The 27,476-nt window shown below is 41.4% G+C and overlaps 2 protein-coding genes and 1 long non-coding RNA gene across 4 annotated transcripts in view; 2 read left to right on the top strand and 1 right to left on the bottom strand.

Annotated features, from left to right (window-relative positions):
• Nucleotides 1–80: 80 nt before the first annotated feature.
• Nucleotides 81–17,835, bottom strand: LOC140521542 (uncharacterized). 2 transcript variants are annotated; one of them, XM_072636688.1, is made up of 4 exons: nt 17,386–17,835; nt 10,930–11,056; nt 9,483–9,578; nt 81–5,531 (listed from the first exon to the last, which is right to left on the bottom strand). In XM_072636688.1, exons 2-4 carry the CDS (start codon nt 10,961–10,963, stop codon nt 2,686–2,688), a joined length of 2,976 nt encoding a protein of 991 aa, XP_072492789.1. In that variant the 5' UTR covers nt 10,964–11,056; nt 17,386–17,835; the 3' UTR covers nt 81–2,685. The 2 variants fall into 2 exon arrangements, with proteins under 2 accessions (XP_072492789.1, XP_072492799.1); XM_072636698.1 differs by lacking the exon at nt 10,930–11,056.
• A 1,818-nt stretch (nt 17,836–19,653) lies between these two features.
• On the top strand, nt 19,654–25,344 carry LOC140522133 (uncharacterized). Its single transcript, XR_011973221.1, has 3 exons — nt 19,654–20,644; nt 21,053–21,534; nt 22,313–25,344. It is a non-coding gene; the product is annotated as an uncharacterized lncRNA (long non-coding RNA).
• A 1,056-nt stretch (nt 25,345–26,400) lies between these two features.
• Nucleotides 26,401–27,476, top strand: part of LOC140522103 (uncharacterized) — a 45,013-nt gene continuing 43,937 nt past the window's right edge. The window contains exons 1-2 of the mRNA XM_072637154.1: nt 26,401–26,523; nt 27,102–27,353. The gene's annotated coding sequence lies outside the window, so the exon portion shown is untranslated. The remainder of the gene's footprint in view (nt 26,524–27,101; nt 27,354–27,476) is intronic.

Below are 27,476 nucleotides of genomic sequence, written 5' to 3'. Positions count from 1 at the left end.
CAAAAGTTACGTTACAGATTTAAAACAAATTTCACTGTTTTGGCAAGAATACCTTAAAAAAAGACTTGGTGACACTAAAATGACATCAATTTCATTGAATATATTTTCCAAATTATCACCTTACATAGAAAGCATTTGTCCAGCTACGATTTTAACACTCTAGATGGACTGTTGTCTTTTAACAAAATATTTATAAGAGAACATTTTGTTCCAGCAAAGAACAACCTGAGTACCCATCAACTGGAGAATGGCAAATGAAATCATAGCATATGAATTCAAAGGATTATTATGGAAGAATAATGACAAACATAAGGATTTCACAGGAAATAGCTGTATTTTTAGGGAATTCATCACAGTAAGTAATTTTGGATGTTTAATGAGGTCTCTTAAACTTCAAAATCTAATTAGATCTTGGGCAAGAGACTTAACCTTGTTAATTAGATCGCTAAGTTTTATCTCCAGCAAGATTTTTCCAATGTATACATAAGTATGGTTCAAATCCAAGGAAAACCATTCACTATCACAGTAACAATTCTGTCTTCCAACCACTGCCTCCAAAGAGGCCAAAGTTGCTCAGTTTTATGAAACCAATAACTCCAAAATATTCTTATAGGGAAAAGATGTGGGAGGGTGACATTCTATACAATCAGTCCAAACACAATCTGGAGCTGACTGAGGTTCAGATCCTAAATTTCTTACAGCAAAATTCAGACTCAAATTTAAGAAATCAGGGAAAACCATTAGACCCTAAAGATATGATCAAAATAGCATGGCTTATGGATAGGAACTGGAAGTGATGCACACATTTAGGGGATTAGATGTGGTAGACAGAATGCCTGAAGAGCCACTGACAGTGATTCCTAATATTGCACAGGAGGCAACAACCAAATATATTTCAAAGTAAAAGAGCAACAAAACAAAATGTCTGTCTGACGAGGCCTTGCAAATAGCTGCGGAAAGAAGGGGAAAGCAAAGGGGAGATTTCCCCAAATAAATTCATAATTTGTGAGAATAGCAAGGAGAGATAAGGTTTTCTTAACTGGGTATTGCAAAGAAATAGAAGAAAACAACTGAATGGGAAAGACAAGAGACTTTGCAAGAAAATTTGAGCTATCATGGGAGTATTTCCTGAATATATGGGCATGGGGACTTCTATGGACAAGGTCAGGCACTCACTTGCTTGGCACCTCCAGATTCTCTTGAAAACAACCTTGAAATAATGACTCAGAACGAATTTTGGAGCAGTGAGCCATATTACCTGTCTAGGACAGCTTGAAAGGTAAACAGGAAAGGTGTCTCACTACAGTGGGAGAGTGCAGTTAAGTGAGGAAGCCAGTGAGAGGTTTCACCCTAGGATGCCATAACACATGTTAGGGAAGACATGAGAAACCCTCGGGTTCCTGAGATAAATTCAATCTCTTTTTTGGGCTTCATGCACTATATGAAATATACTATGTCTAGTGAGGTCTGTGCTACAGGGAGAAAACATTACTCATTAATTAGATCCATATATTTTATGTCCAGCAAGATTTCTTCAACGTACACATTGGAATACACAAAAAATCATCAGATGATCACCATCCTACCATTATTGCTTTTATAAGACTTCCTTGCATTGTGAATATTGTGCAGTCTACTGACTGCCTCTTCCAGGAAAAGGCTGGTCCTCATTGAACACATTCATAAGTCTTTTCTCCACTAGCAATCCTTGATGTAAAGGAAGAGATGATCTCTGGTTGCAGACCTTTCCAGAGTCCAGACAGGGCTAGATCATAAGGTAAAACTTCTGATGTCTACAAGCTCTGTAGTGCTTGTAGAATGTCTTTCCACATTCATTATCGAAATACTTTCTATCCCACGTGAATTCTGATAGGAAATATCAGAATAACATCAATAATGACTTTAGCTTGAACACTTTTCATATTGATTGACAAATTACATGTCTTCTAGAATGGATTCTCTCATGTGAGAGAAAAGAATGTTTCTCCCATAGAAATAAACAATTATTCAATTAGGACAAAGCTTTTTTCCCCCATCTCCTCATTCAGAAATCGGCCAGTGTAGGTGATTCAGTCAGTCTTTGAAGGGCAGGGCTGATGATCAGATGAAATCTTTGGCAAGACCTGGGAAAATTTAGATCTGACCAAAATGTAAAAGGATTTTATTATAGGTGAATTCTGGCCCATTGTGTTTTAGTGAAACAGTTCTGAGGGGAATTGGAACCCTCTGGTCCACACTGCACTAAGTAATGGTGATCAGGCTAGAAATAAGTCTCTTTGTCCAAAACTGAGTCAAGATTCAGGCCCCTCCCCCTCATCCCTCATTAGAATAAGCCCAAATCTCATAATACTCATTCTCATTAAAATTTAATTAATCAGCATTGATTTATGCCTATAGGTAACTCCCACTTAGCTAAGGGAATATAAGTTTTGAGAGGTCTCCATGATTCCTATTTGGTTGGTAAGAGATAGCTAAATGACCATTGTTTTATAAATTTTAAACAAGCCATAATTAAATAATTACCTAGAAACAATGTCTCCTCAAATTTGCTTTCATCAGATTTGTATAATAAGGTGAGAATGTATATAAAAGCATCAATCACATTATATATCTATCCAGTGTGAATTCTATTATGTGCAGCAAGTAGGAAGTCTGGTTCTGAGAGCCTTTCCACACTGATCACATTCAGGGTTTCTTTCCAGTGTGGATACTCTGATGTGCAGCAAGACTGGAGCTAGAACTGAAAGCCTTTCCACATTGATTACATTCATAAGGTTTCTCTCCAGTGTGGATTCTCTGGTGTAAAGTAAGGTGGGAGTTTCGTCTGAAACCTTTTCCACACTGATTACATTGATAAGGTTTCACATCAGTGTGGATTCTCTGATGTAGACTAAGTTTGGTGCTCTCTCTGAAAGTCTTTCCACATTCATTACATTTATAAGGTTTCTCTCCAGTGTGGATTCTCTGATGTGCACCAAGTAGACAGTTTAGTCTGAAAGCCTTTCCACATTGATCACATTCATAGGGTTTTTTTCCAGTGTGGATTCTCTGATGTGCACCAAGCAGAGAGTTTAGTCTGAAAGCCTTTCCACATTGATTACATTGATAAGGTTTCTCTCCAGTGTGGATTCTCTGATGTACAGTAAGTTGGTAGTTTTCTCTGAAAGCCTTTCCACATTGATTACATTCATATGGTTTCTCTCCAGTGTGGATTCTCTGATGCACAATAAGTTTGGACCTCCTATTGAAAGTCTTTCCACATTCATTGCATTCATGAGGTTTCTCTCCAGTGTGGATTCTCCGATGCACAGCAAGACTGGGGCTAGAACTGAAAACCTTTCCACATTGATTACACTCATATGATTTTTCCCCAGTGTGAATTTTCTGATGTGCAGCAAGTAGGGAGTTTAGTCTGAAAGCCTTTCCACATTGATTACATTTATGTGGCTTCTCACCATTGTGGATTCTCTGATGTACATCAAGACTGGAACTAGAACGGAAAGCTTTTGAACACTCATTACATTCAAAAAGTTTCTTTCCAGTATGGATACTCTGATGTACAGTAAGTTGGTAGTTTTCTCTGAAAGCCTTTCCACATTGATCACATTCATAGGGTTTTTTTCCAGTGTGGATTCTCTGATGTGCACGAAGCAGAGAGTTTAGTCTGAAAGCCTTTCCACATTGATTACATTGATAAGGTTTCTCTCCAGTGTGGATTCTCTGATGTACAGTAAGTTGGTAGTTTTCTCTGAAAGCCTTTCCACATTGATTACATTCATATGGTTTCTCTCCAGTGTGGACTCTCTGATGTACAGTAAGTTGGTAGTTTTGTCTGAAAGCCTTTCCACATTGATTACATTGATAAGGTGTCTCTCCAGTGTGGATTCTCTGGTGTACAGCAAGATGGTACTTTCTTCTGAAAGCCTTTCCACATTGATTACATTCATATGGTTTCTCTCCAGTGTGGATTCTCTCATGCACAATAAGTTTGGACCTCCTACTGAAAGCTTTTCCACACTGATTACATTCATAAGGTTTCTTTCCAGCGTGGATACTCTGATGTGCAGCAAGACTGGAGCTAGAACTGAAAGCCTTTCCACATTGATTACATTTATGTGGCTTCTCACCATTGTGGATTCTCTGATGTACATCAAGTAGATCTTTTAGTCTGAAAGCCCTTCCACATTGATCACATTCATAGGGTTTCTTTCCAGTGTGGATACTCTGATGTACAGCAAGATTTGAGCTGTCTCTGAAAGCCTTTCCACATTGATTACATTGATAAGGTTTCTCTCCAGTGTGGATTCTCTGATGCAGAATAAGTTTGGACCTCCTTCTGAAAGCCTTTCCACATTCATTGCATTCATGAGGTTTCTCTCCGGTGTGGATTCTCTGATGTACAGTAAGTTGGAAGTTTTGTCTGAAGGCCTTTCCACATTCATTGCATTCATGAGGTTTCTCTCCAGTGTGGATTCTCTGATGTAGGATAAGATGGCAGCTGTATCTGAAAGTCTTTCCACATTCATTGCATTCATGAGGTTTCTCTCCAGTGTGGATTCTCTGATGGGCTGCAAGACTGGAGCTAGATCTGTAAGTCTTTCCACAATGATTACACTCATACGGTTTTTCCCCAGTGTGAATTCTCTGATGTGCAGCAAGTAGGGAGTTTAGTCTGAAAGCCTTTCCACATTGATTACATTTATGTGGCTTCTCACCATTGTGGATTCTCTGATGTACATCAAGACTGGAGCTAGAACGGAAAGCTTTTGCACACTCACTACATTCAAAAAGTTTCTTTCTATTGTGGATTCTCTGATGTGAAACAAGTAGATAGTTTTGTCTGAAAGCCTTTCCACACTGGTTACATTCATAAGCTCTCGCTGCAGTGTGGATTCTCTGATGTGCAGCAAGATTGGAGCCGCTTGTGAATGCCTTTCCACATTGATTACATTCATAAAGTTTCTCCATATGGGTTTCCTGATGTAGAGTAACATGGCCTTTAAATCTGAATGCATTTCCACAAGGATTACATTCATAAGGTTTCTCACCATTGTGGATTTTCTGATGTTGAGTAAGATTGGAGCTCTGTAGCAATGCCTTTCCATGTTTATCATATTTATAAAGTTCCTCTCTAGTCTCCATGCTCTGATGTACAGCAAGACTACAGGTGCAGCTCCCATCCTTTCCACACTGACTGCATTCAGGAGACTGCCTCTCACTATCAATCATGTGATGAATACGGAAGGAGGAGAGTTCACTAAAATGTACATCACATTCATGAAGATCATGTGGGTTCTCTCCAGTATGAATTTTTTGACAGTAAATCAGGGAGGACTGTTGACTCATGCTTTTCCCACAGTGATGACAACCATAAAGTTTATCTCCAGGGTGAACTTTCTGAAATACAGCACAGATTTGGCTCCTAATGAAGTCACAGTGACCAGCACTCATGAGGTTTTCTTGCTGTGCTTCTTCCACAGAAATACTTAGCTTTTCAGTAGTCTCTCTCTTTCCAGGTCCAATCATTCCTTCTGCAAAAAAACAAATCGTGAAACATATTTACAGAGACACAGGTACACACACACACACAATTATAAACACTTCCCTCCACTGGAAGAAAGTAAACTGATCTATATGACACTTCTTCAGGTAAAGATAAAAGTATTCCAAGTTAAATTGACACAATCACAATGTTTGAAAATGCCACTACAGAATAACTTGACTTGGAAAGACCTTCACAGACAATCACATTGGATCCTCAGAAACACCTGTGAAACTGGCAGACCCAGCATTCATGCTACAACCTCAAGTCAGGCCATGAACTCTTAATGGCTGAGTTACCAGAAAAGTGTCCCTGCAGATGACATTAGATCACCCACCCTGCAATTGGGCATGTTCTGTCCACAGAACTTGATGGCCCTTTTCCATGGCACTTTTGTTCAAATTATTTTTTTAAGAAAAAATGTTTTCTTTTTGCATGCTTGACTTTTTTCTCCCTCTCTTTGGGTCTTCCTATTACCCTGAGACACAAAAATATTGAAATTAGGCCAAATCACGAGCGTACTTTAAACTCCAGGGAAAAGAAGAGTCAGTCAATGGAGGTGGCAAACTTAACTGTTTCCTTATTTTAAGAAACTGCCATGGCAACTGCCAACCTTGAGCAATCACAACTCTGATGAGTCAAGCCAGCAACACTGGACCAGAGACCCCACCAGAAAGAAGATTAGGACTCACTGAAGGCTCAGGCATAGGTAGTTTTATTACCAACAAAATATTGTTAATTAAAATATGTACTTTGAAAAAACAAAATAGTATTGTGCATGTCATAGAAAACAGTATTTATAAACATAAATTTCATATGCACTGAAAAACCAAAAATTAAAGTGACTGACTTGATTGCAATATATGCTTTACTGCAGAGCTCTGGAACTGATTCTGCAATATCTCTGAGGTGGACCTGGATTTGTTCTCATTCTTGTCTTGATTTTTAAGTTTTTTTCCCCTAATTCTACTCTCCTTAATCTATTTTTATATTCACTCCTTGAGTTCCCCTTTATTCCACGGTCTCCCAATGAACTAGATGTCTTTACACTCCCAAACACTCTCCTTTCCCTGGATTAGTTAAGACCAAGGTTCCTGATCTGCTGTTTCTTCTCCACCATTTCCATGTTCCTCTGGCAGACTGACAGCTCCTTGACCTCAGGGACTGCCTTTTCCCTTCCTAAAACTTGGTGAGTTGCCTAGAAAACTGAAGGTGTTTAATCCATACTTGTTCACTGACAGGACCCATGGTTGATACCAGGCCCCAGCTTCTGCCTCAATCCCTATATTCTGTTCTCTGCCTTACTTGGAAAATGCAGACCTGTTTCTCACTCTTTCATTTTATCTCCTTTTTGTGTGAACTTTGTCTGCTTCTAAACCTGATGGGACCTGAGCAAGCCCAGAGAGAACACTGCAGAAACTCTTTTTAGGCTCCTGAAGCATCCCATACTAAGGGACACCTAGGAATTTCTAATTAGCACTTGGCCAAACTGAGAGTGGCTATCAGCTCAATGAATGTGGCCAACAATTCTCCAAGAAGGGGCCAAAGATTGGGCCTTAGAGATCAAGGGAGGGACACAAGTTGATAATTTAGGTAAAGCATATCCTTGGATTAATTCTAAATGAGGCAACAACCTTTGCTTGTACTCACATGCTACTGAATGGAAAGAGAAAATCATAAAACCTGCTGCCTCAGTCAACTACAATTTAAGGGTATTTAAATTCAGGGTGGACCTCATGGTGCCAAGGGTATCCTTTGAGTCCCTTTCGGTAGTTAAGTGGTGCAGTAGCTACTGATTAGGGAGACTGATGTTCAAATCCAGCCTCAGACACACTTACTAGCTTTGCAACCCTTCCCAAGTCACTTAGGGCTCTTGCCCTTGATTTCCTTGTCTATAAAATGAGCCTGAAACGCAAATGGGAAATCACTCCAGCATCTTAGCCAAGAAAACCCCAAAAGAGGTCATAGTGAAACAGAAATGACTGGAAAGACTGAAAACCACGACCTGACTCCCTATCTCCTTCACCACAGCATCTTTCCCAATTCTTTTAATTCTTTCCCAAATGTCCCTGATTACCTGCTCCCACTGTCTACCCCACTAATCACCTTTTCAGTGAAGAAATGTGCCTTCTATTTTTTCTTTGAAAAAACTGGATGCTTATCAAGAGCTATCTTATCCTCCTCATTTTCCATCCATGAAGTGACTTTTTCTCTTTGACGTCACTGTCAGATGAAATGATCCCCCTGCTAGCTAAAGCAAACTCCTTTCCATGAATAAATCATCCCATTCCAGGACATCATCTTCCTCAGTATGCTGCCCCTCCAGCATTCCTTTTAATCACTACTTTCCAGTCTCTCCCACACTAATGACTATTTCCCTACTGCCAGAAACCATTTCTTGCTAATGCTCAAAACATGATCACTTGATCCATTCAATCCAAGAGATATGTTTCCATGATCTTTCTTCTATTTCTTGGCTAAACAGCTGGAAGTGCCCACTTACAAGTGGAGTCACCAAAGCTTTTCTCTATTCTCAGCAGTCTAGCGCCCAGTTTCATTGTTCAACTGAAATTCCTCTCTCCACAATTACCAAGAACATCCACGTTGTGAAATCCACTGGTCACTTCTTCATCCTCATCTTTCTTTCCTTCTCTACAGCTTTTCACAATCAATCACCCTTCTTTTTTTCTCTCACTCTCTCTGGGATTTAGCGACACTAATATCATTGTTGTCCAAAACAAACTTATTCTCTTTCTTCCGGCCCTCCCATCTTCCTACTTTCCTAATGCTGTCCAAGGAATCCTCCCATTAGAGCACATTCATAAATGAGGTATCATGCCTTCCTCATGGAGTTTCACAAACACTTCTGTCTCACATAGTCAATCTGCTCCTATGTCCTCTGATTCCACCCAGATAACATTTCTCCCATAACACCCCCTTCTCTCCCAACACTTCTACTGTCTTGCTTCAGGTCCTGAACACCACACAACAGAGCTATTTCAAGAACCTGATACTTGTTCCAGGTGCTCCAAGTCTCCCTCCACTCCAGTCATTCCACCACTCCCTTACAAAGATCATCTTCCTAAAGTTCTTGACTGACCATATCACCATATCCTCAACAATCTCCTGGGGCTCCCTAGGAAAAGGATCAAATACAAAATCTCTTCTAAGGCTATTAATCACCTACCCTCTCTCTTTACATACCCCTCCCTTATTCTTCTAAATTTTCTTTCCCTTCACATCCCCACCAAACTTGCTATAATCCACTGGTATGAGCCTCACTTTTATTTTGTGAAGGGGACACTCTGCCTTCCAAATGTTTTGGCTTTCCAAGCCATGTCCAGACATGGAATGCCATCCCTGAAGCCCCAGCTAGGGCCCACCTTCCACAATAGGCTTTCCAGTTCTCCTTCACTGTAGTACATTTCCTCTCTCAATGAGATCCAATCTGTCTTGTCCATAATAGATTTCTACATGGTTGTTAGCATGTCATCTGCCCACCCAGTCTGAGAACACCACTAAAGCAAGGAATGTTCCTTGCATCTCTTTATGTTGATTAAGAGCGGGTATGGAACTTAGCAGCAACTTTCTAAGTCTTCACTGATGAGAACAATGCCTAAGAAAGTAACCATATTTAAAAGCCTAACCCCCTTTTGCACTTTCAGGGAAGTTCCATGCCCCCAAATTCTAAACAATGCATTTTTTTTAGGATCATAGATTTATCAGTAGGGGATAGCTTAATTGCACGGTGTCTAACTTCCTAATTTTACAGAAGAGTCAACTGAAAATCAGTGGGGTTCAGTGACTTGTGCACAGACTCACTGCTAAAAGTCTCTGAAAAAGAATCCCAATTCAGGTGTTCCTGCCCCCACATCTAACACTTGCTTTGCTACAACACCAAGAGACACAGCTCTCATGTGCCTGCTTTTTCCTCACTCACCTGAACAGCAGGTCCTCAGGCCTTCTTGTTCCAGCATCATTGGCACCTCCCTTTCCTCCAAATAAGAAACCAAATATTCTCTGGGAACTGGAAGCCCTGATAATGTGGAAAAAGGAATGAACATGGAGACATACTTAGAATTTAGTTCTCTTTCAGGAAAACAGAGTACATACAAAGCCATTCCATTTTGAGAATCGCTCCTTCATGTTCGCAAACCTCTGGCTTCTTCTTCCATTAATGGTTGTAATGCAAGTAACCAAAAAAGGATATGCCAGATCAGCATTGAGCTCCAGCAGATTAGAGCTTGATGGATCAGCTCTGGCTCTGCCTCCTCCTCAACTCCTCACTCCATGAAACCTATAAAAACCTGGTTACTGTTCATTCAGTGAGTCATTGCTCTTCTGGTGAGATTCTCCTTTTGGGGAACTGAATGAACCTTAGGTACTCAAATTTTAACACTTGGCCAGTCTCTGATTCCTGCCATTGACAGGGGCATGCAATCAAGGAGGAAAAGATGGTGGCCAAAAGTGTTTAAACATGATTTCCATAGCATTCATTTTTAAGAACTTTGGGGAAAGGTGGGGGAGAAGATCATGGAGCCAATGGAGAATCAGAAAATTTGATCATGGTGCACCTTCCTCAAAGGAGGCACTCATTGCAGAATTTCATTATCTAGAAATTAGAGGTGACTGGTAGTGAAGTAGGGCAAGGTCTGGGAATAGACTGAGAAATGCCAAAGATTAAATCCCCCCTCAGACAGTTTTTAACTGTGTGTCTGGAAAAGACACTTAACCTGTGTTTGCTTCAGTTTTCTTAAATGCCATTTGGGGATAATAGTATCAGCTAATAACATTATATTGTAAAGAAAGGACATAACACAACAGTTGATGAACAGCAGGTGAATGGAAAGGATTATTTCCTTCTGTCCTTTCCCACCATCTGTACAACATAGTGGAGGCAAATGAAAGAAAGATTAAGGACAAATTTGTGACACTTGACACAATCAGAAACTGAGAGTTACAAAGTGATGCTTCTCAGAAAGAAGGATATCCTAAATACTTGGCCCATCCCAAAGAGGAAGAGGTTACAGAAAAAAGCAGGCTGAGCACTTCTCAGGTACTTGGCAGACAAAATTAATATCCAGGGAGAGGTTGGGTTAAATAATCCATAGGATTAGTTCTACATCTGAGATACTTCAACACTGACCTACCTCAGGCTACCTAGAATTGCCATGAGACAGCTGCAGTAGCAACAACAGAACATACATGTTATCTTCATACCATGTACTGACCTTCTAGAGGAAAACCAGGCAGCAGAAGGACCCTGTCTCTTGGATACTGGAGACCAGCACATTTCCCTTTCTAGTAATAGATAAATGCTCCAAAGTCAGCACACAAGATATTGCTTTTGGTAGCAGACTCAGAGTGGCCAGGGAAAATGTCCTTACCCAAGGAGAGTAGGTTGTGGGCATTCTCCAGCATGACTGCCTTGCAAAACTTCTTCTGAGGATGGTCTAAGAGGTCCCATTCCTCTGGGGTGAAGTCCACAGACACATCCTAAAATGTCACCAGCTCCTAAAGCATCAAGAGCCACAAGATTGAGACCTGAAAAAGACTCCAGAATTCAGGCAGTCTAACCTCACCAAGTGAGAAGAGGAAACTGAAGCACAAAAAGGGGACTGAACTAAAAGTCTTATCCTAGTTCAGTGAGAATCAACATTCAAAACCATAGTCATTGAGCTCAATGAAAACTTGAGAGAAGTATTTCATGTGTCTTTTTTCTGTGAGATAGAAACACCAAAGGAGGGGAGAAAAGTGAAATGTCTTCCTTATCAGAACTGATAAAAATAATATTTTATCAACAATATTCTGTCAGGTTTGTGAGAAGTTGGCAAGTAGAATATATTCTGGGGTGTAAGGCGGAGAATGTTTGCTATAGAAAAGAGAGGGAAGAGAAAGAAAAAAATCTGGTTAATTTCCTGAGAGCCTGGAATAAAGTCTTCTCTAGATAAAAGATGAAAAGGATTCATAAGATATACTAATTACAATCGAAACTGAAGTGAAGGAGATGAGACTTTCCAGCCAAGTGAAGGAGAATTCTCTGTTATTACAGTGTGTCTGGGGCTGCCCTTTTTATAATCCGTCATGGCTAAAACATCTTATGCCTTTTATTTATGATAGCTTTCATTTGTCAATAAGTTATTATTTCCTTATTAAAGTATTTAGTTTTATAGTTCTTCATTTTTGTTGTTCTTTGTGTTCACAGCAGACCAAAACTGCATCACTATGTAAGGGTTCAAGTACAATGTGTCTGACCATGGATGATCAGACTAATAGAGGCCAGAAGGCTCTACCATAGGTTGGGAACAAATAGTCCACAGGAACATTTGGGGTGGAGATGCCTCTCAATTTGCACATCTCACTATTCTTTTGAAATACTGCAATTCTGCTTTGCTAGCATAGCACAGCATGCATGTTCTTTCATGTTCATAACCTATGCTGGGTGGTCCTTTCACAGTCTCCCATGTCTCACCACTGATTTCAAAATTCTTCAGAAAGACCTTGGAAATATGGCCTTGTACTATGTCTTCTGACCACACTGAGTGCCTTCTTTGCATGTGTTCTCCATGAAACAGTCCTTTAGGGAAACATCCTTTTGGCATTTGAACAACATGGCCAGTCCATCAGAGTTGTACTCCCTGTTGTAGAATGTGAAGGACTGGCAATCTAACTGGAGAAAGGATCTCAGAGTTCAGTACTTTGGCAGGAGACCTTCAGATTCTCCCTAAGACAATTTAAATGGGATTCAAAGATGATTCACAATTTCTCCACTTGCTGCAGTCAGTGGATGGCTCCATGCTGAATGGTGAACAACCTCTATTTTCTTTTTCTACATTTTCTGAAATATTATTTCCCTCTACTACATGTTATGTTTTTAATATTTGTTGTTTTTAAAATTTTAGAGTTCCAAATTCTGTCTCTCTTTCCCTCTATTCCTTCCCCCCCAATTTAGATAATAAGCAATAAGATATAAGTTATACATATGCAATCATGTAAAACATTTCTGTATTAGTAATTTTGTACAAAAAGACTTGGAAAAAATAGAAAAAGAATGTAAGAAAAAAGGTGAAAAATAGCATGCTCCAGTCTGTATGGCAAACAGTATCAGTCCTTTCTCTGGAGACAGACTTTGCCATTAGTCCTTTGGGCATTTTCTTGGATCACTGTATTGCTGAGAAGAGCTAAGTCACTCACAGTTCTTCACTGAACCACACACACTGCTGTTACTGTATACAATGTTCTCCTCGTTCTGTTCACTTCAGGCTGCATCAGTTCAAGTAAGTCTTTCTAGGTTTTTCTGAAATCATCCTCCTGGTCATTTCTTATAGCATAATACTATCCCATTACAATCACATACTAGAGATTGTTTAGCCATTCTCAAACTGATGGGCATCTCTTCACTTTCCCACTCCTAAGCAATGCAAAAAAGAGCTACTGAAAATATTTTTGTACAAACAGGTCCTTTCCTCATTATTTTGATGGCTTTGGGCTATAAACATAACAGTGGTATGGTATTTATTGGATCAAAGATTATGCACACTTTCTTAATTCTTTAGGCACAGTTCCAAACTGCTCTCCACAAGTTGGACCAATTCATAACTCCATCAACAGAACATTAGGGTCCCAGTTTTTCTACATCTCTTCAACCTCCATCATTTTCCATGTTTATCATATTAGCTGATCTGGTAAGTATGAGTTGGTGCCTCAGAGTAGTTTTAACATAGCACGTGTCTAATACAAGTTTAGAAGGTTTTTTTCATGAGCATAGATAGGTTTCATTGAATATTCCCAAAACTGCCTGTTCATATCCTTTAATTATTTATCAGTTGGAGAATGAAGTATATTTTTACAAATTAGAATCAGTTCTCTATTATTCATGAAATGAAGCCTTTATCAGAGATACTTACTGAAAAAAATTCCCCAATTCTCTCCTTTCCTTATAATTTTCATAGTATTGACTTCCTTTGTGCTAAAATTTTTTAATTTTATATGGATTTAATTTAATTAAATTTTCTGTGAATTATGGATTGTATAGTTGTATTATTCTCTAGAACTTGTTTGGTCATAAATTCTTCCCTTATCCATGCACCCATGGAATTTTTGCAAAAAGTAACTGGGGACTAGGGCAGGAAGATATTACAAACGTGTAAAAAGGCAGAAACTATCAATATAGCCTTTCATTCTGTAATAAAATAAGAATGGAAATTGCCTCAAAGACAACAAAAGTGTCAAACCAAATGGAGACTTAACAACAATATTTACACATTTAATTCTATAGTAATGAAATGATGGGGACAACTGAGGGCGGTGTGGATAGAATGTTGGAACTGGAGTCAGGAAAATGAGTTCAAATTCAGCTTCAGTCTCTTACTAGCTACGTGATCCTGGCCAGGGCTTTTCATTCTGTTTGGCTCAGTTCCCTCATCGGAAATATGAATTGGAGAAGTAAAAACCACTCCAACATCACTGCGAAGAAAACCGCAAATGGGGTCACAAGGACTGGGACACAGCTGAATAACATCAATAATAACAACAACAAAACTGTGGAGGTCACGTTTCACAGCAGAAGAAAATAACAAAATTCATTTGGAAAAAATAAAAGAACTACAATAATATCATGGGGGATGATGGAAACAAGTAAGAATAGGGGAGGAAGAGACATCGAACTATAGTAAACAGCACTGGTCATCAACACTGTGTAGTACTGGGGGAGAGAGGGAGTGAGAGAGAGAGAGAGAGAGAGAGAGAGAGAGAGAGAGAGAGAGAGAGAGAGAGGGAGGGAGGGAGAAATGAATGGAACAGATTAAACAAGGGAGACTCAGAATCATTAGAACTCAGTAACTCCGTGTTTGGTAAAGTGGACAAAAGCCTGATTAAGGAAAAAATCCATATTTGGCTAAAAAAAAACCACTGCTGAGAAAAGCAGAAAGCTGTCAGGAAGGAAATTAGGAATAGACCCGCACCTCATACAATACTCTACAATACATTCCAAATGGATGTTTTATTACTGTTCAGTTGCTTCAGTCTTATCTCATCCTCCATGGCCACATTTGACGTTTTCTTGGTACAGACCTGATACACTAAGAGGGTAAAATAGAAATTGAAAGAATCCACCAATCATCTCCTAAAAGAGATCTAAAATGAAAACTGCCAGGAATATTAAACTCCAGTGCTCCAAGTTCAAGGAAAAAAAGAGTACAATCAGCCAGAAAGAAGTAATTCATATGTCAGGGAACTACAGTCAAGCTAACTCAAAGGTGAGGAACTTATACATTAAAAATAATCGGAAGGTGTGGAATAGAATATTCACCAAGACAAAGGAACTAGGATGGTGACAGAGAATCATATACCCAGAAAAACTGAATATAATCCTTCAGGGGAAAAAACTGTTCATTCAATAAATAGAGGACATTCAAGCATTCCTAATGAAAAGACCAGACCTCAATAAAACTTGGGTCTTGAAATACAAGACCCAAGAGAAACATCAAAAGGTAAACAGAGCAAACAAAAGAGATTCAATAAGGTTAAAATGTTTATATTCCTACATTGGAAGATGAAGCCTGTAACTCTGAAGACCTTTAAGATGATTAGGGCAATTAAGAGCATTAGAGTATTTGAAATTTTACTAAACTATATTTGGAATTACACTATAAAAGGGGTACAAAAATAGGGATGCCTTTGATCCAGGAATAACAATATGAAGCTGCTATCCACAAAAGGTTTTTTTCAAAAGATACAAAAGGACCTACTCAGACTCTTTCTGTGGGGGCAAAGTACGGGAGATTGAGGAGATGCCCACTGATTGCCTTTACAAGTTGTAGTATATGACTGCAGTGGAATACTACTGTGTTACAGAACATGACAAGCAGGATTTCAGAAAAACCTAGAAATGCTGAAATGAACTGATGCAGAAGAAACTTAGCAGAAAGTAATAGCAATGTTGTATGATGAATAGCAGTGAACAACTTAGCTCTTCTCAGCTATATAATAACCTAAGACAATCTGAAAGGATTCATGATGAAAAATGCTCTCCCTCCTCCATAGAAAGAATTGATTCAGAATATAGACCTAAGCACACTAGTTTTCACTTGCTTTCTTTTCAGCACAATTTTTTTCCCATGAACTAATATGAAAATGCTTTACATGACTGCATATGTAGAACCTATTTCTGATTACTTACCACATGGAGGAGGGGTAAGAAGAAGGAAGCAGGTAGAGAACTGTGACCTCAGAATTTTGGAATAAAAATGTTTTTACATGTAATTGAGGGAAAAGGAAGTATTGTTTTAAAAAAGACTAATAGCCAGTGGCAGCTGGGTGACACAGTAGACAGAGTACCAGACCTAGAGACAGGAGGATCTGAATTCAAATTTAGCCTCAGACACTTACTAGCAATGTGACCCTGGGCAAGTCACTTCCCCCTGTTTTCTCAGTTCCTCCTATGTAAAATGTGCTGGAGAAAAAAATGGGGAAACACTCCAGTATCTCTGCCAAGAAAACTCCAATGTGTCAAAAAGATTTAGACAAGACTCAAACAACTGAAAAACAACCAATAGCCATTCCCCAATAGATAAATGGTTAAAGGATCTGAACAAAATGTTATCAGAAACAACTGCCAAGAATTCCTACCCATATGAAAAAATGTCCCAAAACACTAAGAAAAGTAAACCATACCACAGAGAACTGATCTCACACTCGACAAAACTGACAATAGCACCAGTCAATGATGCAAGAGTTGTGAGAAGGTGGGCACACAAATACATTGTGGATGGAGCTATGGAAGTGGAGAAGATCATGCAGATCTGAGTTCAAATGCTATCTCAGACACTGACTTATGTGACCCTGGTTGATAACTCATTGAATCTGTTGGCCTCAGTTTCCTGTGAAAAAAAGGTAAGAAGAGCAACTACACTATAGGGTTGTTGTGAAGATGGTGAAAAGTAGATTTGGGGGAGAAAGGAAGACACTCCACTGGGTCTTTGCCTTTGAGCCCTACACCTCTTTGATAAGAACTGAGTGTCTCCTTTAGGGCCTCCTTTTTTCCCAGTATAAAAGAAAACTCCCAGAATTTTAAATAGTTCCCCAAACTCAGTCCCTTCTTATATCCTCTCTGACAAAAGAAGTACCAGGCCTTTCATAAATGCAAATAAAGTAATAGCTAAAGAAGGTATTCTTTTCTTTGCCCTGGTCCACACAGCTTGGGGAAGGGCCTTTGATCATGGGAATGTGACCCAAAAGACAACCGGTCTACTTGACTCTGCCAGATTTTCCAGAAACACAGGACCAGAGCATGCAGGAGGCCAGGAACACCTCAGCCCCTCCTCATGGTATTTACTCCTGTCACCCCTCACTGGCCCCTCAGTATATCCTTCATGATGCCCAGCTACAAGACAGTGTGCACCAGACAGATGAACCATTTGTGCACATCAGACCATGGAGAGTAAGCAGAGCATCCTGTCCTCCAGGTCTGCCAGGGAGAGCTTGGCCAAAGAGGCAAAGGAGGTGGAGGGTGGGGCAGTTCTAGGGACACATGGGTAGGGGTGGTAGCCATGCACACAGGAGCAAAGACAAGATCCCTACAGAACAGAGAGGAAGGAGTGAAGAGGTCTTAGGAAGGGAACAATTGGGGGTGAGGGATAGTTAGTGATTGTGATGCCAATATGCCATGGATTAATTCAAAAGACACAGAACAGGATGGTGGTGTTAGTATGGTTTTCAATTTCCCCCCCTATTTTTGTAAAGGAACAATCCATAGGGAGGGGATTGCCAGCCTCACAGACAATCATCTTTGTCTACAGAAATGTCCTCTGTGGGGGTCAAGTTTGTAGAGAGAGTGCACTCACCTGGGGTGGGGGTCTGCAGCTGCCAAGGGCCATTCCTTCTGGCTCCACACTCTCAGCTTGGGCCAGGCTTTGGTCTTCTACAGACAGCTGGGGAGAGAGAAGGATCCTGAAGCCTAGAGGTAGGGTCAGGCAGGACAAAGTTAGTCCCACCGTCTCCTACTACTATTCTTTCCCCTTCCTTTCCCCCATTCTTATTCAGATAACAAGGGGCAGAAGGTACTTGGGATCCCACGTGGAACAAGAGCAGTCAGAGCCTCAATGGCTACGGAATCAGAGATTTCCCTCTGACTGGGTCCAGGACATGAGCAGAAAAGGGCAATCCAGCTCCTGACCTTTCCCCCACCCCCACCTAGAAACTGAACAATCCTCTCAAATATCCTGTATTTGTGGCCCCCACCCAGAGCAACCCTTCTTAGTGGGTTACCCTGGAATCATCCCAGGCCCCTTCTCCTTTACCTCAGGATCACCACAGGCAGCCTGCCACCCCTCAAGCCCATCCCAAATCTTCCCACTGTCCTTTCTTTTTCTCTACAAAGTCAGCGTTGACCCAACCAAACGGGCAGGTTAAAAAAACAATCTCACCCTCCTCTACTGGCAACACAATCAGCCTTGTCTCTAAATGATAAAAGGCCTGAGGGGCCCAGTTCTTGGAGGCAGATCCAGGCCTTCACGCGGGCGTTTTCAGGTTCACTCAATCCTTCCACTTTTATTTCACTCAAGGCAGGATTCCTGGGTCCCTGACGGTGAGGTGTGAATTCTGTGAGAAGGTGACAGAGTCTTAAATCCGGGGGTTGAGGGGGCAGCCCCAGACTCTTGAGAAGTGATCGGGAGTCTGCAAAAGAGTTAGCAGGAGGAAGCTTGTCCAGGGACCAGGCTGGGGGGAGAGGACTGGTCCAGGGGGACCTGGAGCTAGACTCACCACAGGGTCAGAGGGAAAGGACGAGATCCAGTGGGATGAACAGCCAGCAGGTCTGTGAGGGGCTGGCTCAGAACTACCTGGCACCTGCACCCACAGAAATGGCCTCCAGAAGGCAGAGATCTCGGGTCCAAGAGAAGACAGCGTGATCCAAGATCTGAGGAAAGAAGGCTGAGGGAAGCTCCAGACGTAGGGTGGAAGGCAGAGAAATCTGAGCACAAGTTCCCGTTTTCAGCCAGCCCACTCTGGGAGGCTCCTCCCAGCCTCTGAGGCTCAAATTCAGGCACTCAGGACCCTTCCTCCCTCTCCGCCCCAAGCCCTGCCCTCCATCACCTGGACCATCCCTCTTCCGCCCTAGATTCCACCCAGGCCTCCAAACTGCACCCCAGAGCTCCTGTTCCACCTGGACCACCCCCCACCAGGCTGGTCATCTCTGAGAGCTCCTCCTCCCCCATCACCCTCCACCTGATTTCTTATTGGAGGAAAGATTCAGGACTTTAGGAGCTGGGAGGGGGAGAACCAGGCAGAGGCGAGCTGGAGATTTCCAGGGAGCAAGGGATTCCCCGGCTACGGAGCTTAGTTTGAGGGTGGGGGTTGTTTACAAAATGCAGGCCGTCTGATGAGCACATTCTCCTAGTTTGAATTAGAATGTAGCTTATTTAAAGTCAGATCCCAGCAGGATAATTGGGATGTTCGACCAGCTCAGGACAGATCCACCCTTAAGGTGAAGTAGACTTAAAATTCAGCATTTAAGGTGCTGACCTGAACTATTTTCCCATTTGCTTTTCTGCCTCCTTTCACAGATGAGGAAATCAAGGCCAAGAGCCCTAAGTCACTTGCCCAGGGTTCCAAAGCTAGTAACGGTCTGAGGCTGGGTTTGAACTTGAGTTTTCCTGACCAGTACTCTATCCCGTGCACCACCTGGCTACCCCAAGGGAGTCAGTTAGCTTAATGTCAAAGGATACCCTTGCCACTGTGAGGTCCACTCTGAAAATACATACCCTAAGTTTGTAGTGTACCCAGGCAGCCTAGTTTTATTATTTTCTCTCTTTCCATTCAGCAGCATCTAAGTACTAGTAAAGACTGTTGCCTCACTTAGAATTGTTTGAAATGTATGCTTTACATAACTCATCTACCTGTGTCCCTTCTTTGATCTCTAAGGCTCAACTTTGGCCCCTTCTTGGAGAATTGTTATGCAGATGTGTTGAATTGGACAGCCACTCTCAGTTTGTTGAAGTGGGAAGTAGAAATTTCCTGGTGTCCCATAGGATAAGATGCTTCAGGAGCCTTAAAAGAAGTCTCTGCAATCTTCAGTATGGACCTGGTCTGGTCCCATCAGGGTGAGAACCAGACAAAGTTCACTCAAATAGGAGAAAAGGTGAAAGAGAGTAAAAGGGCTGACAGGGCTGAGGCCAGAACCTGCATTTGCCAAATAAGACAAAGACCAGGATACAGGAATTGAGGTCGAATCTGGGGCCTAGTGTCAGGCACAGGCCTGTTAGTCAGTTAACATGGATTAAGCACCTCCAATTTTCTAGGCACCTCACCCCGTTTTAGGAAAGGAAAAGGTGCAGTCCCTGCTGTCAAGGAGCTGCCAGTCTGTCATAGAAACATGGAAATGGTGGAGAAGAAGCAAGAGATCAGGAACCTTGGTCTTAGGTGATCCAGGGAAAGGAGAGTGTTTGGGAGTGGAAAGGCATCTAGTCCAATGGGATACAATGCAACAAAGGAGAATTCAAGGAGTGAAATTAATAATAGTATAAGGAGGGTAGAATTAGGGGAAGAAGATTCAAATCAGGACAAGAATGAGAAAAACTCCAGGCACACCTCAGAGATTTCAGAATCAGTTGCAGAGCTTGGCAGTAAAGCAAATATTCCAATCCAATGAGTCACCTGTACTTTTGTTTCTTCAGTACATATAAAAGTTATGTTTATAAATACTGGTGTCTGTTACACGCATAATACTATTTTGCTTTTTAAGAGTGCATATTTTAATTTGGAAATATTTTATTGGCAAAAAAAGCTGACTATACCTGAGCCTTCAGTGGGGCCCAAACTTCTTTCTGGTGGTGTCTCTGATCCAGTGCTGCTGGCTGCTGATTCACCAGCGTTGTGATTGCTCAGTTGCCATGGCAGTTTCTTCAAGTAAGACAACAGAGGTTACCATATTGATATTGGCTGACTCTTCTTTTCCCTAAAACCCCACTGTAGGCTTATACATTGGCCTAATTTCAGTATTTTTGTGTCTCAGAGAATAGGAAGACACAAAGGGAGAGAGAAAACAGTCAAGGATACAAAAAAAAAAACCCAAAACATTGTTTCTTAAAAAAAGGTAGAACAAAAGTAAGTGCCATGGAGAAGGGCCCTCTAGTGCCATGGACAGAACATGCCCACTTGCATGGTTGGTGGTCTAGTCTCAGCTGCCGGGATACTTTTCAGGTCACTGAGCCGTTCTGAGCTCATGGCCTGACTTTATGTTGTAGTAAGAACGTTGAATCTGCCGTTTTCCCAGGTGTTCCTGAGGATCCAGTATGATTGTCTGTGAAGCTCTTTGTAAGTCAAGTTACCCTACAAATTTGAGCTAATGCCATTTTCAGACAATTATGATTGTGTCTTTGTAGACTTTTATGTGCACCTGGGGAAGGATCATGTAGATGAGTTTATTTTCTTGCGATGCAGGGAAAGGTTTATAATTATATGTGTGTGTACATGTGTCTGTGTATATATATTTTACTATCTGTTTTTTTGCAGAAGGAAAGATTAGACCTAAAAGGAAAGACACTACTGAAAAGCTAAGGATTTCTGTGAAGGAAACATACCAAAAAAACCTCAGGAGTGATAGTTCCTGTGCCTTCACTGGGAGACAAATCTGTGCTATAAATGAGGGAATCTGCACAGGAGAGAAACCTCATGGTTGTCATCATTATGGGAAAACCATGAGTCAACAGCCATCCCTGACTGACTGTCAAAAAATTCATACTGTAGAGAAACCACGAGTATCAAGAATGTGCTGTATCTTTCAGTGAACACTCATCCCCCCTTTTTCATCACGGTATTGACAGTGAGAGGAAACCTCATAAAAGGAATCAGTGTGGAAAGGCTGGGAGTTTGCAGCTGACGTCTTGCTGTACATCAGAGCATGGAGACCAGAGAGCAAACTTATGAATATGAGAAATTTGGAAAGGCATTCCCATAGAGCTCTAATCTTACTCAACATCAGAGAATCCACAATGGTGAGAAACCTTATGAATATAATGACTGTGGAAATGCATTCAGATTAAAATGCCATCTTACTGTACACCAGATAACCCACACTGGGGAGAAACCTTTTGAATGTAATCAATGTGGAAAAGCTTTCAAAGAGACATCCAGTCTTGCTGCACATCAGAGAATCCACACTGGAGAGAAACCTTATGAATTTAATCAGTGCAGAAAGGCTTTCAACACTTACATGCTCTTAGATAAGTGGGAGTTACCTAGAGGCATAAATCAATTCTGATTTGTTAAAAATTAATGAGAATGAGTATTATAATGAGATCTGGACTTTTTCCAGTGAGGGACTGGGGTGGGGGGCCATGAATCTTGACTCATTTTTGGACAAAGAGACTTATTTCTATCCAGATCACCCTTACCCCTTACGTAGGGCAGTCTAGACCAGAGGAGTCCACTACCCCTCAGACCTGTTTAACTAAAACACAATGGGCCAGAATTTACCTAGAATGAAATCTCTTTAAATTTTGGTCAGATCTAAATTTTCACAGTTGTACAAGTCTTGCCCAAGATTTCATCTGATCATCAACCCTGCCCTTCAAAGACTGGATAAATCACTTACAGTGGCCAGTCTCTGAATGAGGAAATGGGGAAGAAGCTTAGTCCTAATTCAAAAATTGTTTATTTATACGGGAGAAATATTCATTCCTCTCACATCAGAGAATCTATTGTAGAGGACATATCTAATTAATGTAATAATGAAAAGTGTTCAAGCTAATGTTGTCCTTTGTTTCCTATCAGAATTCATATTAGATAACAACCATAGTGCAACGGCATTCAGATGGACTCTGGAGCATATTACACACATTATGGTCCAGCCCTGTCTGGAGTCAGGGAAGGTCTGCAGTCAGAGATCATCTCTTCCTTTATATCAAGGATTCTTAGTGGAGAGAAGACTTAGGAATGTGCTTAATGAGGACCTGCCCTTTCCTGGAAGAGGCAGGTCATGAGACAGCATAGTATTCACACTAGAAGGAAGCTTTGTAAAAGCCACAATTGTGGGAAGGTTGTCACCTGAATGTCATAAATTTTTATTTGTGTGCTCCAAACGTACATTGGAGAAATCTTCCTACAGATAAAACTTATGGATCTAATGAATGAGTTATGGTCTCTCCTTGTAACACACACCTCACTAGACATTGTATATTTCATATAATGCATGAAACCCTAAAAAGGGATTCAATTTATCTCAGAAACCCCAAGGTTTCTCAAGACTTCCCTAAACTATGCCATGGCCCCCTAGGGTGAAGCCTGCCACTGGCTTCTTCACTTTACTCTCCCACTGTAGTGAGACACCATTCCTGCTCACCCTTGAAGCTGTCCTAGGCTGGCAATCTGGTTCACTCCTCTACAACTGATTCTAAGTCATTATTGCAAGGTCGTTTTCAAGGGAATCTGGAAGAGCCTAGACAAGTGAGTGCCTCATCTTACCGTCTTGGCTCCAGTAGTGCTTATGCCCACGTTTTCAAGCAATACTCCCTTGATAGCTCAAATTTTCTTGAAAAGGTCTTTTGTCTTTCCCATTCAGTTGTTTTCTTCTATTCCTTTGCAATGCCCATTTAAGAAAACCTCAGGTCTCCTTGTTATTCCCACAAACTATGAATTCATATGGGGAAATCTCCCCTTTTATTTTCCCTTTCCTTCTTTCCTTAGCTATTTGTAAGGCCTCATCAAACAGGAATTTTTCTTTGTTGGTCTTTTGCTTAGGAATATATTTAGTTGTTGCCTCCTGTGCAATGTTAGGAACCTCTGGTAATGGCTCCTCGGCCACTCTGCCTCCCAGATCTAGTCCCCTCAGTCTATGCATCACTGTCATTTCCTATCCATAAGCCATGCTATTTTATCATATCTTTAGGGTCTAATGGTTTTCCCTGTTTTCTTCCATTTGAGTCTGAATTTTGCAGTTACAACCCCAGGACTTGGGCCTCATTCAGCTGCTGATTCACATTTTGACTCATTGTATGGAATGTCTCCCCACTCTGCCTTTGCCCTAGAACATTTTTTTGCAGTTTTGTGGTTTCATGTAACATATGCCTCTTTGGAGTCAGTGGTTGGAAGATAGAATTGTTGCTGTGGTAGTGAATGGTTTTCCTTGGATTGGAACAGTACTTAAGTATATGTTGGGAAAATCTTGCTGGAGATAAAAGTTAGGGATCTAATTAACAAGATTAAGTCTCTTGCTCAAGACCTCATTAGATTTCCCAGTGTAAGAGACCTCATTAAACATCCACATTTACTCACTCTGATTAAATCCCTAAAAATACAGCTTTTCCCCTTGAAATCCTGATGTTTCTCATTATTCTTCAATAATATTCTTTTGAATTAATACACTGTAATTTCTTTAGCTGTTCAACAGTTGATGGATACTCATTTTGTTCTTGGCTGGAACAAAATTTTCTGGAACAAATATTTTTATAATGGACAACAATCCATCTAGAGTGTTCAAATCATAGCTGGACAAAATGTTTTTCTATGTAAGTCAACAATTTGGAGAATATATTCAACTGAATTGATGTTTAAATGGCAACAAGTTTTTAAGTTTTTCTCATTAGAACAGTAAAATTTGTTTTCAATCTGTAATGTTACTTTTGTTATGCTTCAAACTTTTATTGTGGTTTTTGGGAAATTATTTGGTAAGTAATATTTAATTTAAAAAGCATGCCTAGAGGGTGATGGAATTATATTCTTCAGAAATTCAATTCTGTTTTGCTCTGGAGGCTGTGAAATGGTGAATTAAACTGTTAGAGAATGTAATTACAGTGTTGAATAACTGCTTGGTATGTGATTGGATGAATTGAATTTAAAAAAGAAAAATACTAACAGCTTTTGGGAAAAGTAGAGTAGACAGATTCTCCTTCTCTGGGGAGTTCTTTGGAGACTGACCAAATGCTTTGGGTTACCAAATCTAAGCCCTGGGGCAGAAGTTGCTTAAAATAGTTGATGAAATAGAAGCCCAAGTCAAGACCTTTTTCCCTTGGATCAGGAGGGCTTTTGCCCCATCTCTCCCAAGGGCCTGGGATAGTCTGGCATTTGTGGGGGTGTGTGGTGGGGGCAGTGGCTCCTTGGATTCCCCTTCCATTTCTCTCAGCCCAAATACTCCCTATCTGATCACCATTTAGCATTCTCTTCCTTTAATCCTAGCATCCTTCTCATTTTCCCCACTACTTATGTGTGTGTGTTGGTCATTCCTTGCTGAAGAAGACCATGCCATCAGAGAAATGATGACATGACTTGCACTTGACTTTGTTTTGAGTGAGGGAGGGCTGTGCAGGTCACCAGCCTTATTTCTCCTCCAGAGCCATCTGAATCCAGTGACCAGATATATTCATCAGGATGACTAGAGATGACCCAGGATGAGTCAATTGGGGTTAACTGACTAGCCCAAGGCCACACAGCTAGTGAGTGTCAAGTGCCTGAGGTGATATTTGAACTCAGGTCCTCCTGACTCCTGCACTGGTTCTCTATCCACTGCACCACCTAGCTGCCCCATTCCCAACTACTTAGCATTCTCTTGAAGTCCAAGTTGCCCAGTCTGGTTTGTGGTTTGTCTGGACTACCAGCTGCTCCCATCAGGATTCTCCCTGAGATTGATCTATGAAGACCATGTCTAGGACCCTGGGACTACCTGGAGACACCTGGATGCTTTTTCTGTATTTAAGGTCCATCTTGTCTCCATGAAGTCCTTCAGACTGTCTAGTAGAGATTCTCTCTGGCCTGCTTGTGAATACAAGCCTTACAAATGCTTAGGCTCCTTTAAGAGTCAACTCAGTATGGTGAATCCTTAATAAACTTTGTTATTCTTTGGTTTAAGAGGGCTTGTGTTGAATTCATTCGAGCAGGACCCGGCATGTTGGTATTTTGGGGTCCCCAGAACCCCTAAACCTCATCGGTTCCATCTTGAATTCCTTGCTGACCCAAGGGGATCCACTGCTGAATGTGTTTCTACACTGACATAACAAACTCCTTTTAATTCTCCTTGTCCTGAGTTTTGCCTTTTTAATCCAGGTGAAAGCCTGAGTGGAGAATTTACCAGGTCCTCAGTACTTTTCTCAAAGAGTAAATAATCAGACATTTTAAAGCAAAATATACCCAATTAAATATAGAGCAGTGTGGAAACATTACAACCACTCTCTTACAGCTTAAGTCATAAATTGACAGCATTCAGATCAAAAGAAAATTACGTTTTCTAATGGTACAAGTGCATGTCTCTTAAAAAAAAATTTCTTTTCAAATTAAAAACATACCATGGTTCTCGCGAATCCTCATTTGAGAAAATTTTGGAGCATAATAACAACATAAAAGATGTTACAGTGTTAATACATGGAACAAAATTGCCAGTCCAATAACATCAATTCAGCTGATTATCTTAGAATTACCTTAGAAAAAGCACTTTGTCCATTTATGCCTCTGACCCTCTAGGCTGACTGCATTCAGGGAGGAGCAAAGGGTAATTCTGACCCAGTGACACCGAATTCTTATTCTTTCAGCTCCTAAACACAAGCCCTTAAGTGCCACATTTTAAGTCTGTTTCACCTTAAGGGTGGATCTGCCCTTGGCTGGTCAAACATCCCAATCATCCTGCTGGGATCGGACTTGAAATGAGCCACATTCTAATTCAAACCAGGAGAATGTGCTAATCACACTGCCTGCATTTGGTGAGCAACCCCCATCCTCAAACTAAGCTCCGTAGCCAGGGAATCCCTTGCTCCCTGGAAATCTCCAGCTGGCCTCTGCCTCCCCTCCCCCCCCCCCTCCCCCGCCAACTCCTAAAGTTCTGAATCTTTCCTCCAATAAGAAACACGTGGGAGGGTGATGGAGGAGGAGGAGCTCTCAGAGATGACCAGCCTGGTGGGGGGTGTCCCAGGTGGAACAAGAGCTCTGGGGTGCAGTTTGGAGGCCTGCGGAGAGGCTAGGGTGAAAGAGGGGCCATCCCAGTGGCCAAGGCTGTGCAGGTGATGGAGGGCAGGGCTTGGGGAGGAGAGGGAGAAAGGGTCCTGAGTGCTTGACCCTGGGTGTGATTAGGGGAAAGGGCCCTTAAAGGGGCCTCAGAGGCTGGGAGGAGCCTCCCAGCGTAGGCAGGCTGAAAACCGGAGCTGGTGAGATCTCTGCCTTCTTCCCTGGAGCTGAGATCTCTCTGCGTTCTGCCCTTGGACTGGAGCTCCCTCTGCCTTCTTTCCTCAGATCTCGGATCACGTTGACTTTGAGTGGAATAGGTTTAGTGAAGACTTCTCAGATTGTAATTCTTCTCCCAGGGGTGAGGTCAGACCGAGAAGCTCAAGATTACAATATTTTTAATAATTCCATATAAGGGTATAAAACTGTGTAGCACATTAGGGTCTCGATGATTGGATAAAGCTTACATGACTCTTCGATGTCTTCATTTCAAAAGGGATTCGTTAGATTTCGCGTCTAGAATGTAAGATCGTATTCTCAGCTAATGAGGATAATGGTCAGCGGGGGAGGGAGGGACTTGCTTTAGGGTCTGAATGTATCACTGCCTTTTCTTTGTCTTCGGCTTTTGCTGCTCCAGGTGAACTCCAGGAATTGCCCTGCTTCTCGAGAATCGAATAAATCAACTTTCTGTTATCACTTTGAGAGGCCTCTGAGTAATTAATTTAAGTAGGGATCTGAGCCATCCCACTCATCTTCCCTTGGACCTGAGATCTCTGCCTTCTGGAGGCTTTCTCTGTGGGTGCAGGTGCCAGGTGGGTCGGAGCCAGCCCCTCACAGACCTGCTGGCTGTTCATCCCATTGGGTCTCATCCTACCCTTCTGACCCTGTGGTAAGTCTACCTTCAGGTCCCCCTGGAGCAATCCTCCCTCTCCTGCCTGGCTCCTGGACAAGTTTCCTCCTGCTAACTCTTTTCCAGACTCCAGATCACTTCTCAAAGGTCTGGGGTTACCCC

This window comes from Notamacropus eugenii, chromosome 1, assembly GCF_028372415.1.
Source record: "Notamacropus eugenii isolate mMacEug1 chromosome 1, mMacEug1.pri_v2, whole genome shotgun sequence".
NCBI classification, from domain to species: domain Eukaryota; kingdom Metazoa; phylum Chordata; class Mammalia; order Diprotodontia; family Macropodidae; genus Notamacropus; species Notamacropus eugenii.
The sequence above is the reverse complement of the archived record's forward strand: the minus strand, read 5'-3'. Positions and strand labels throughout refer to the sequence as shown.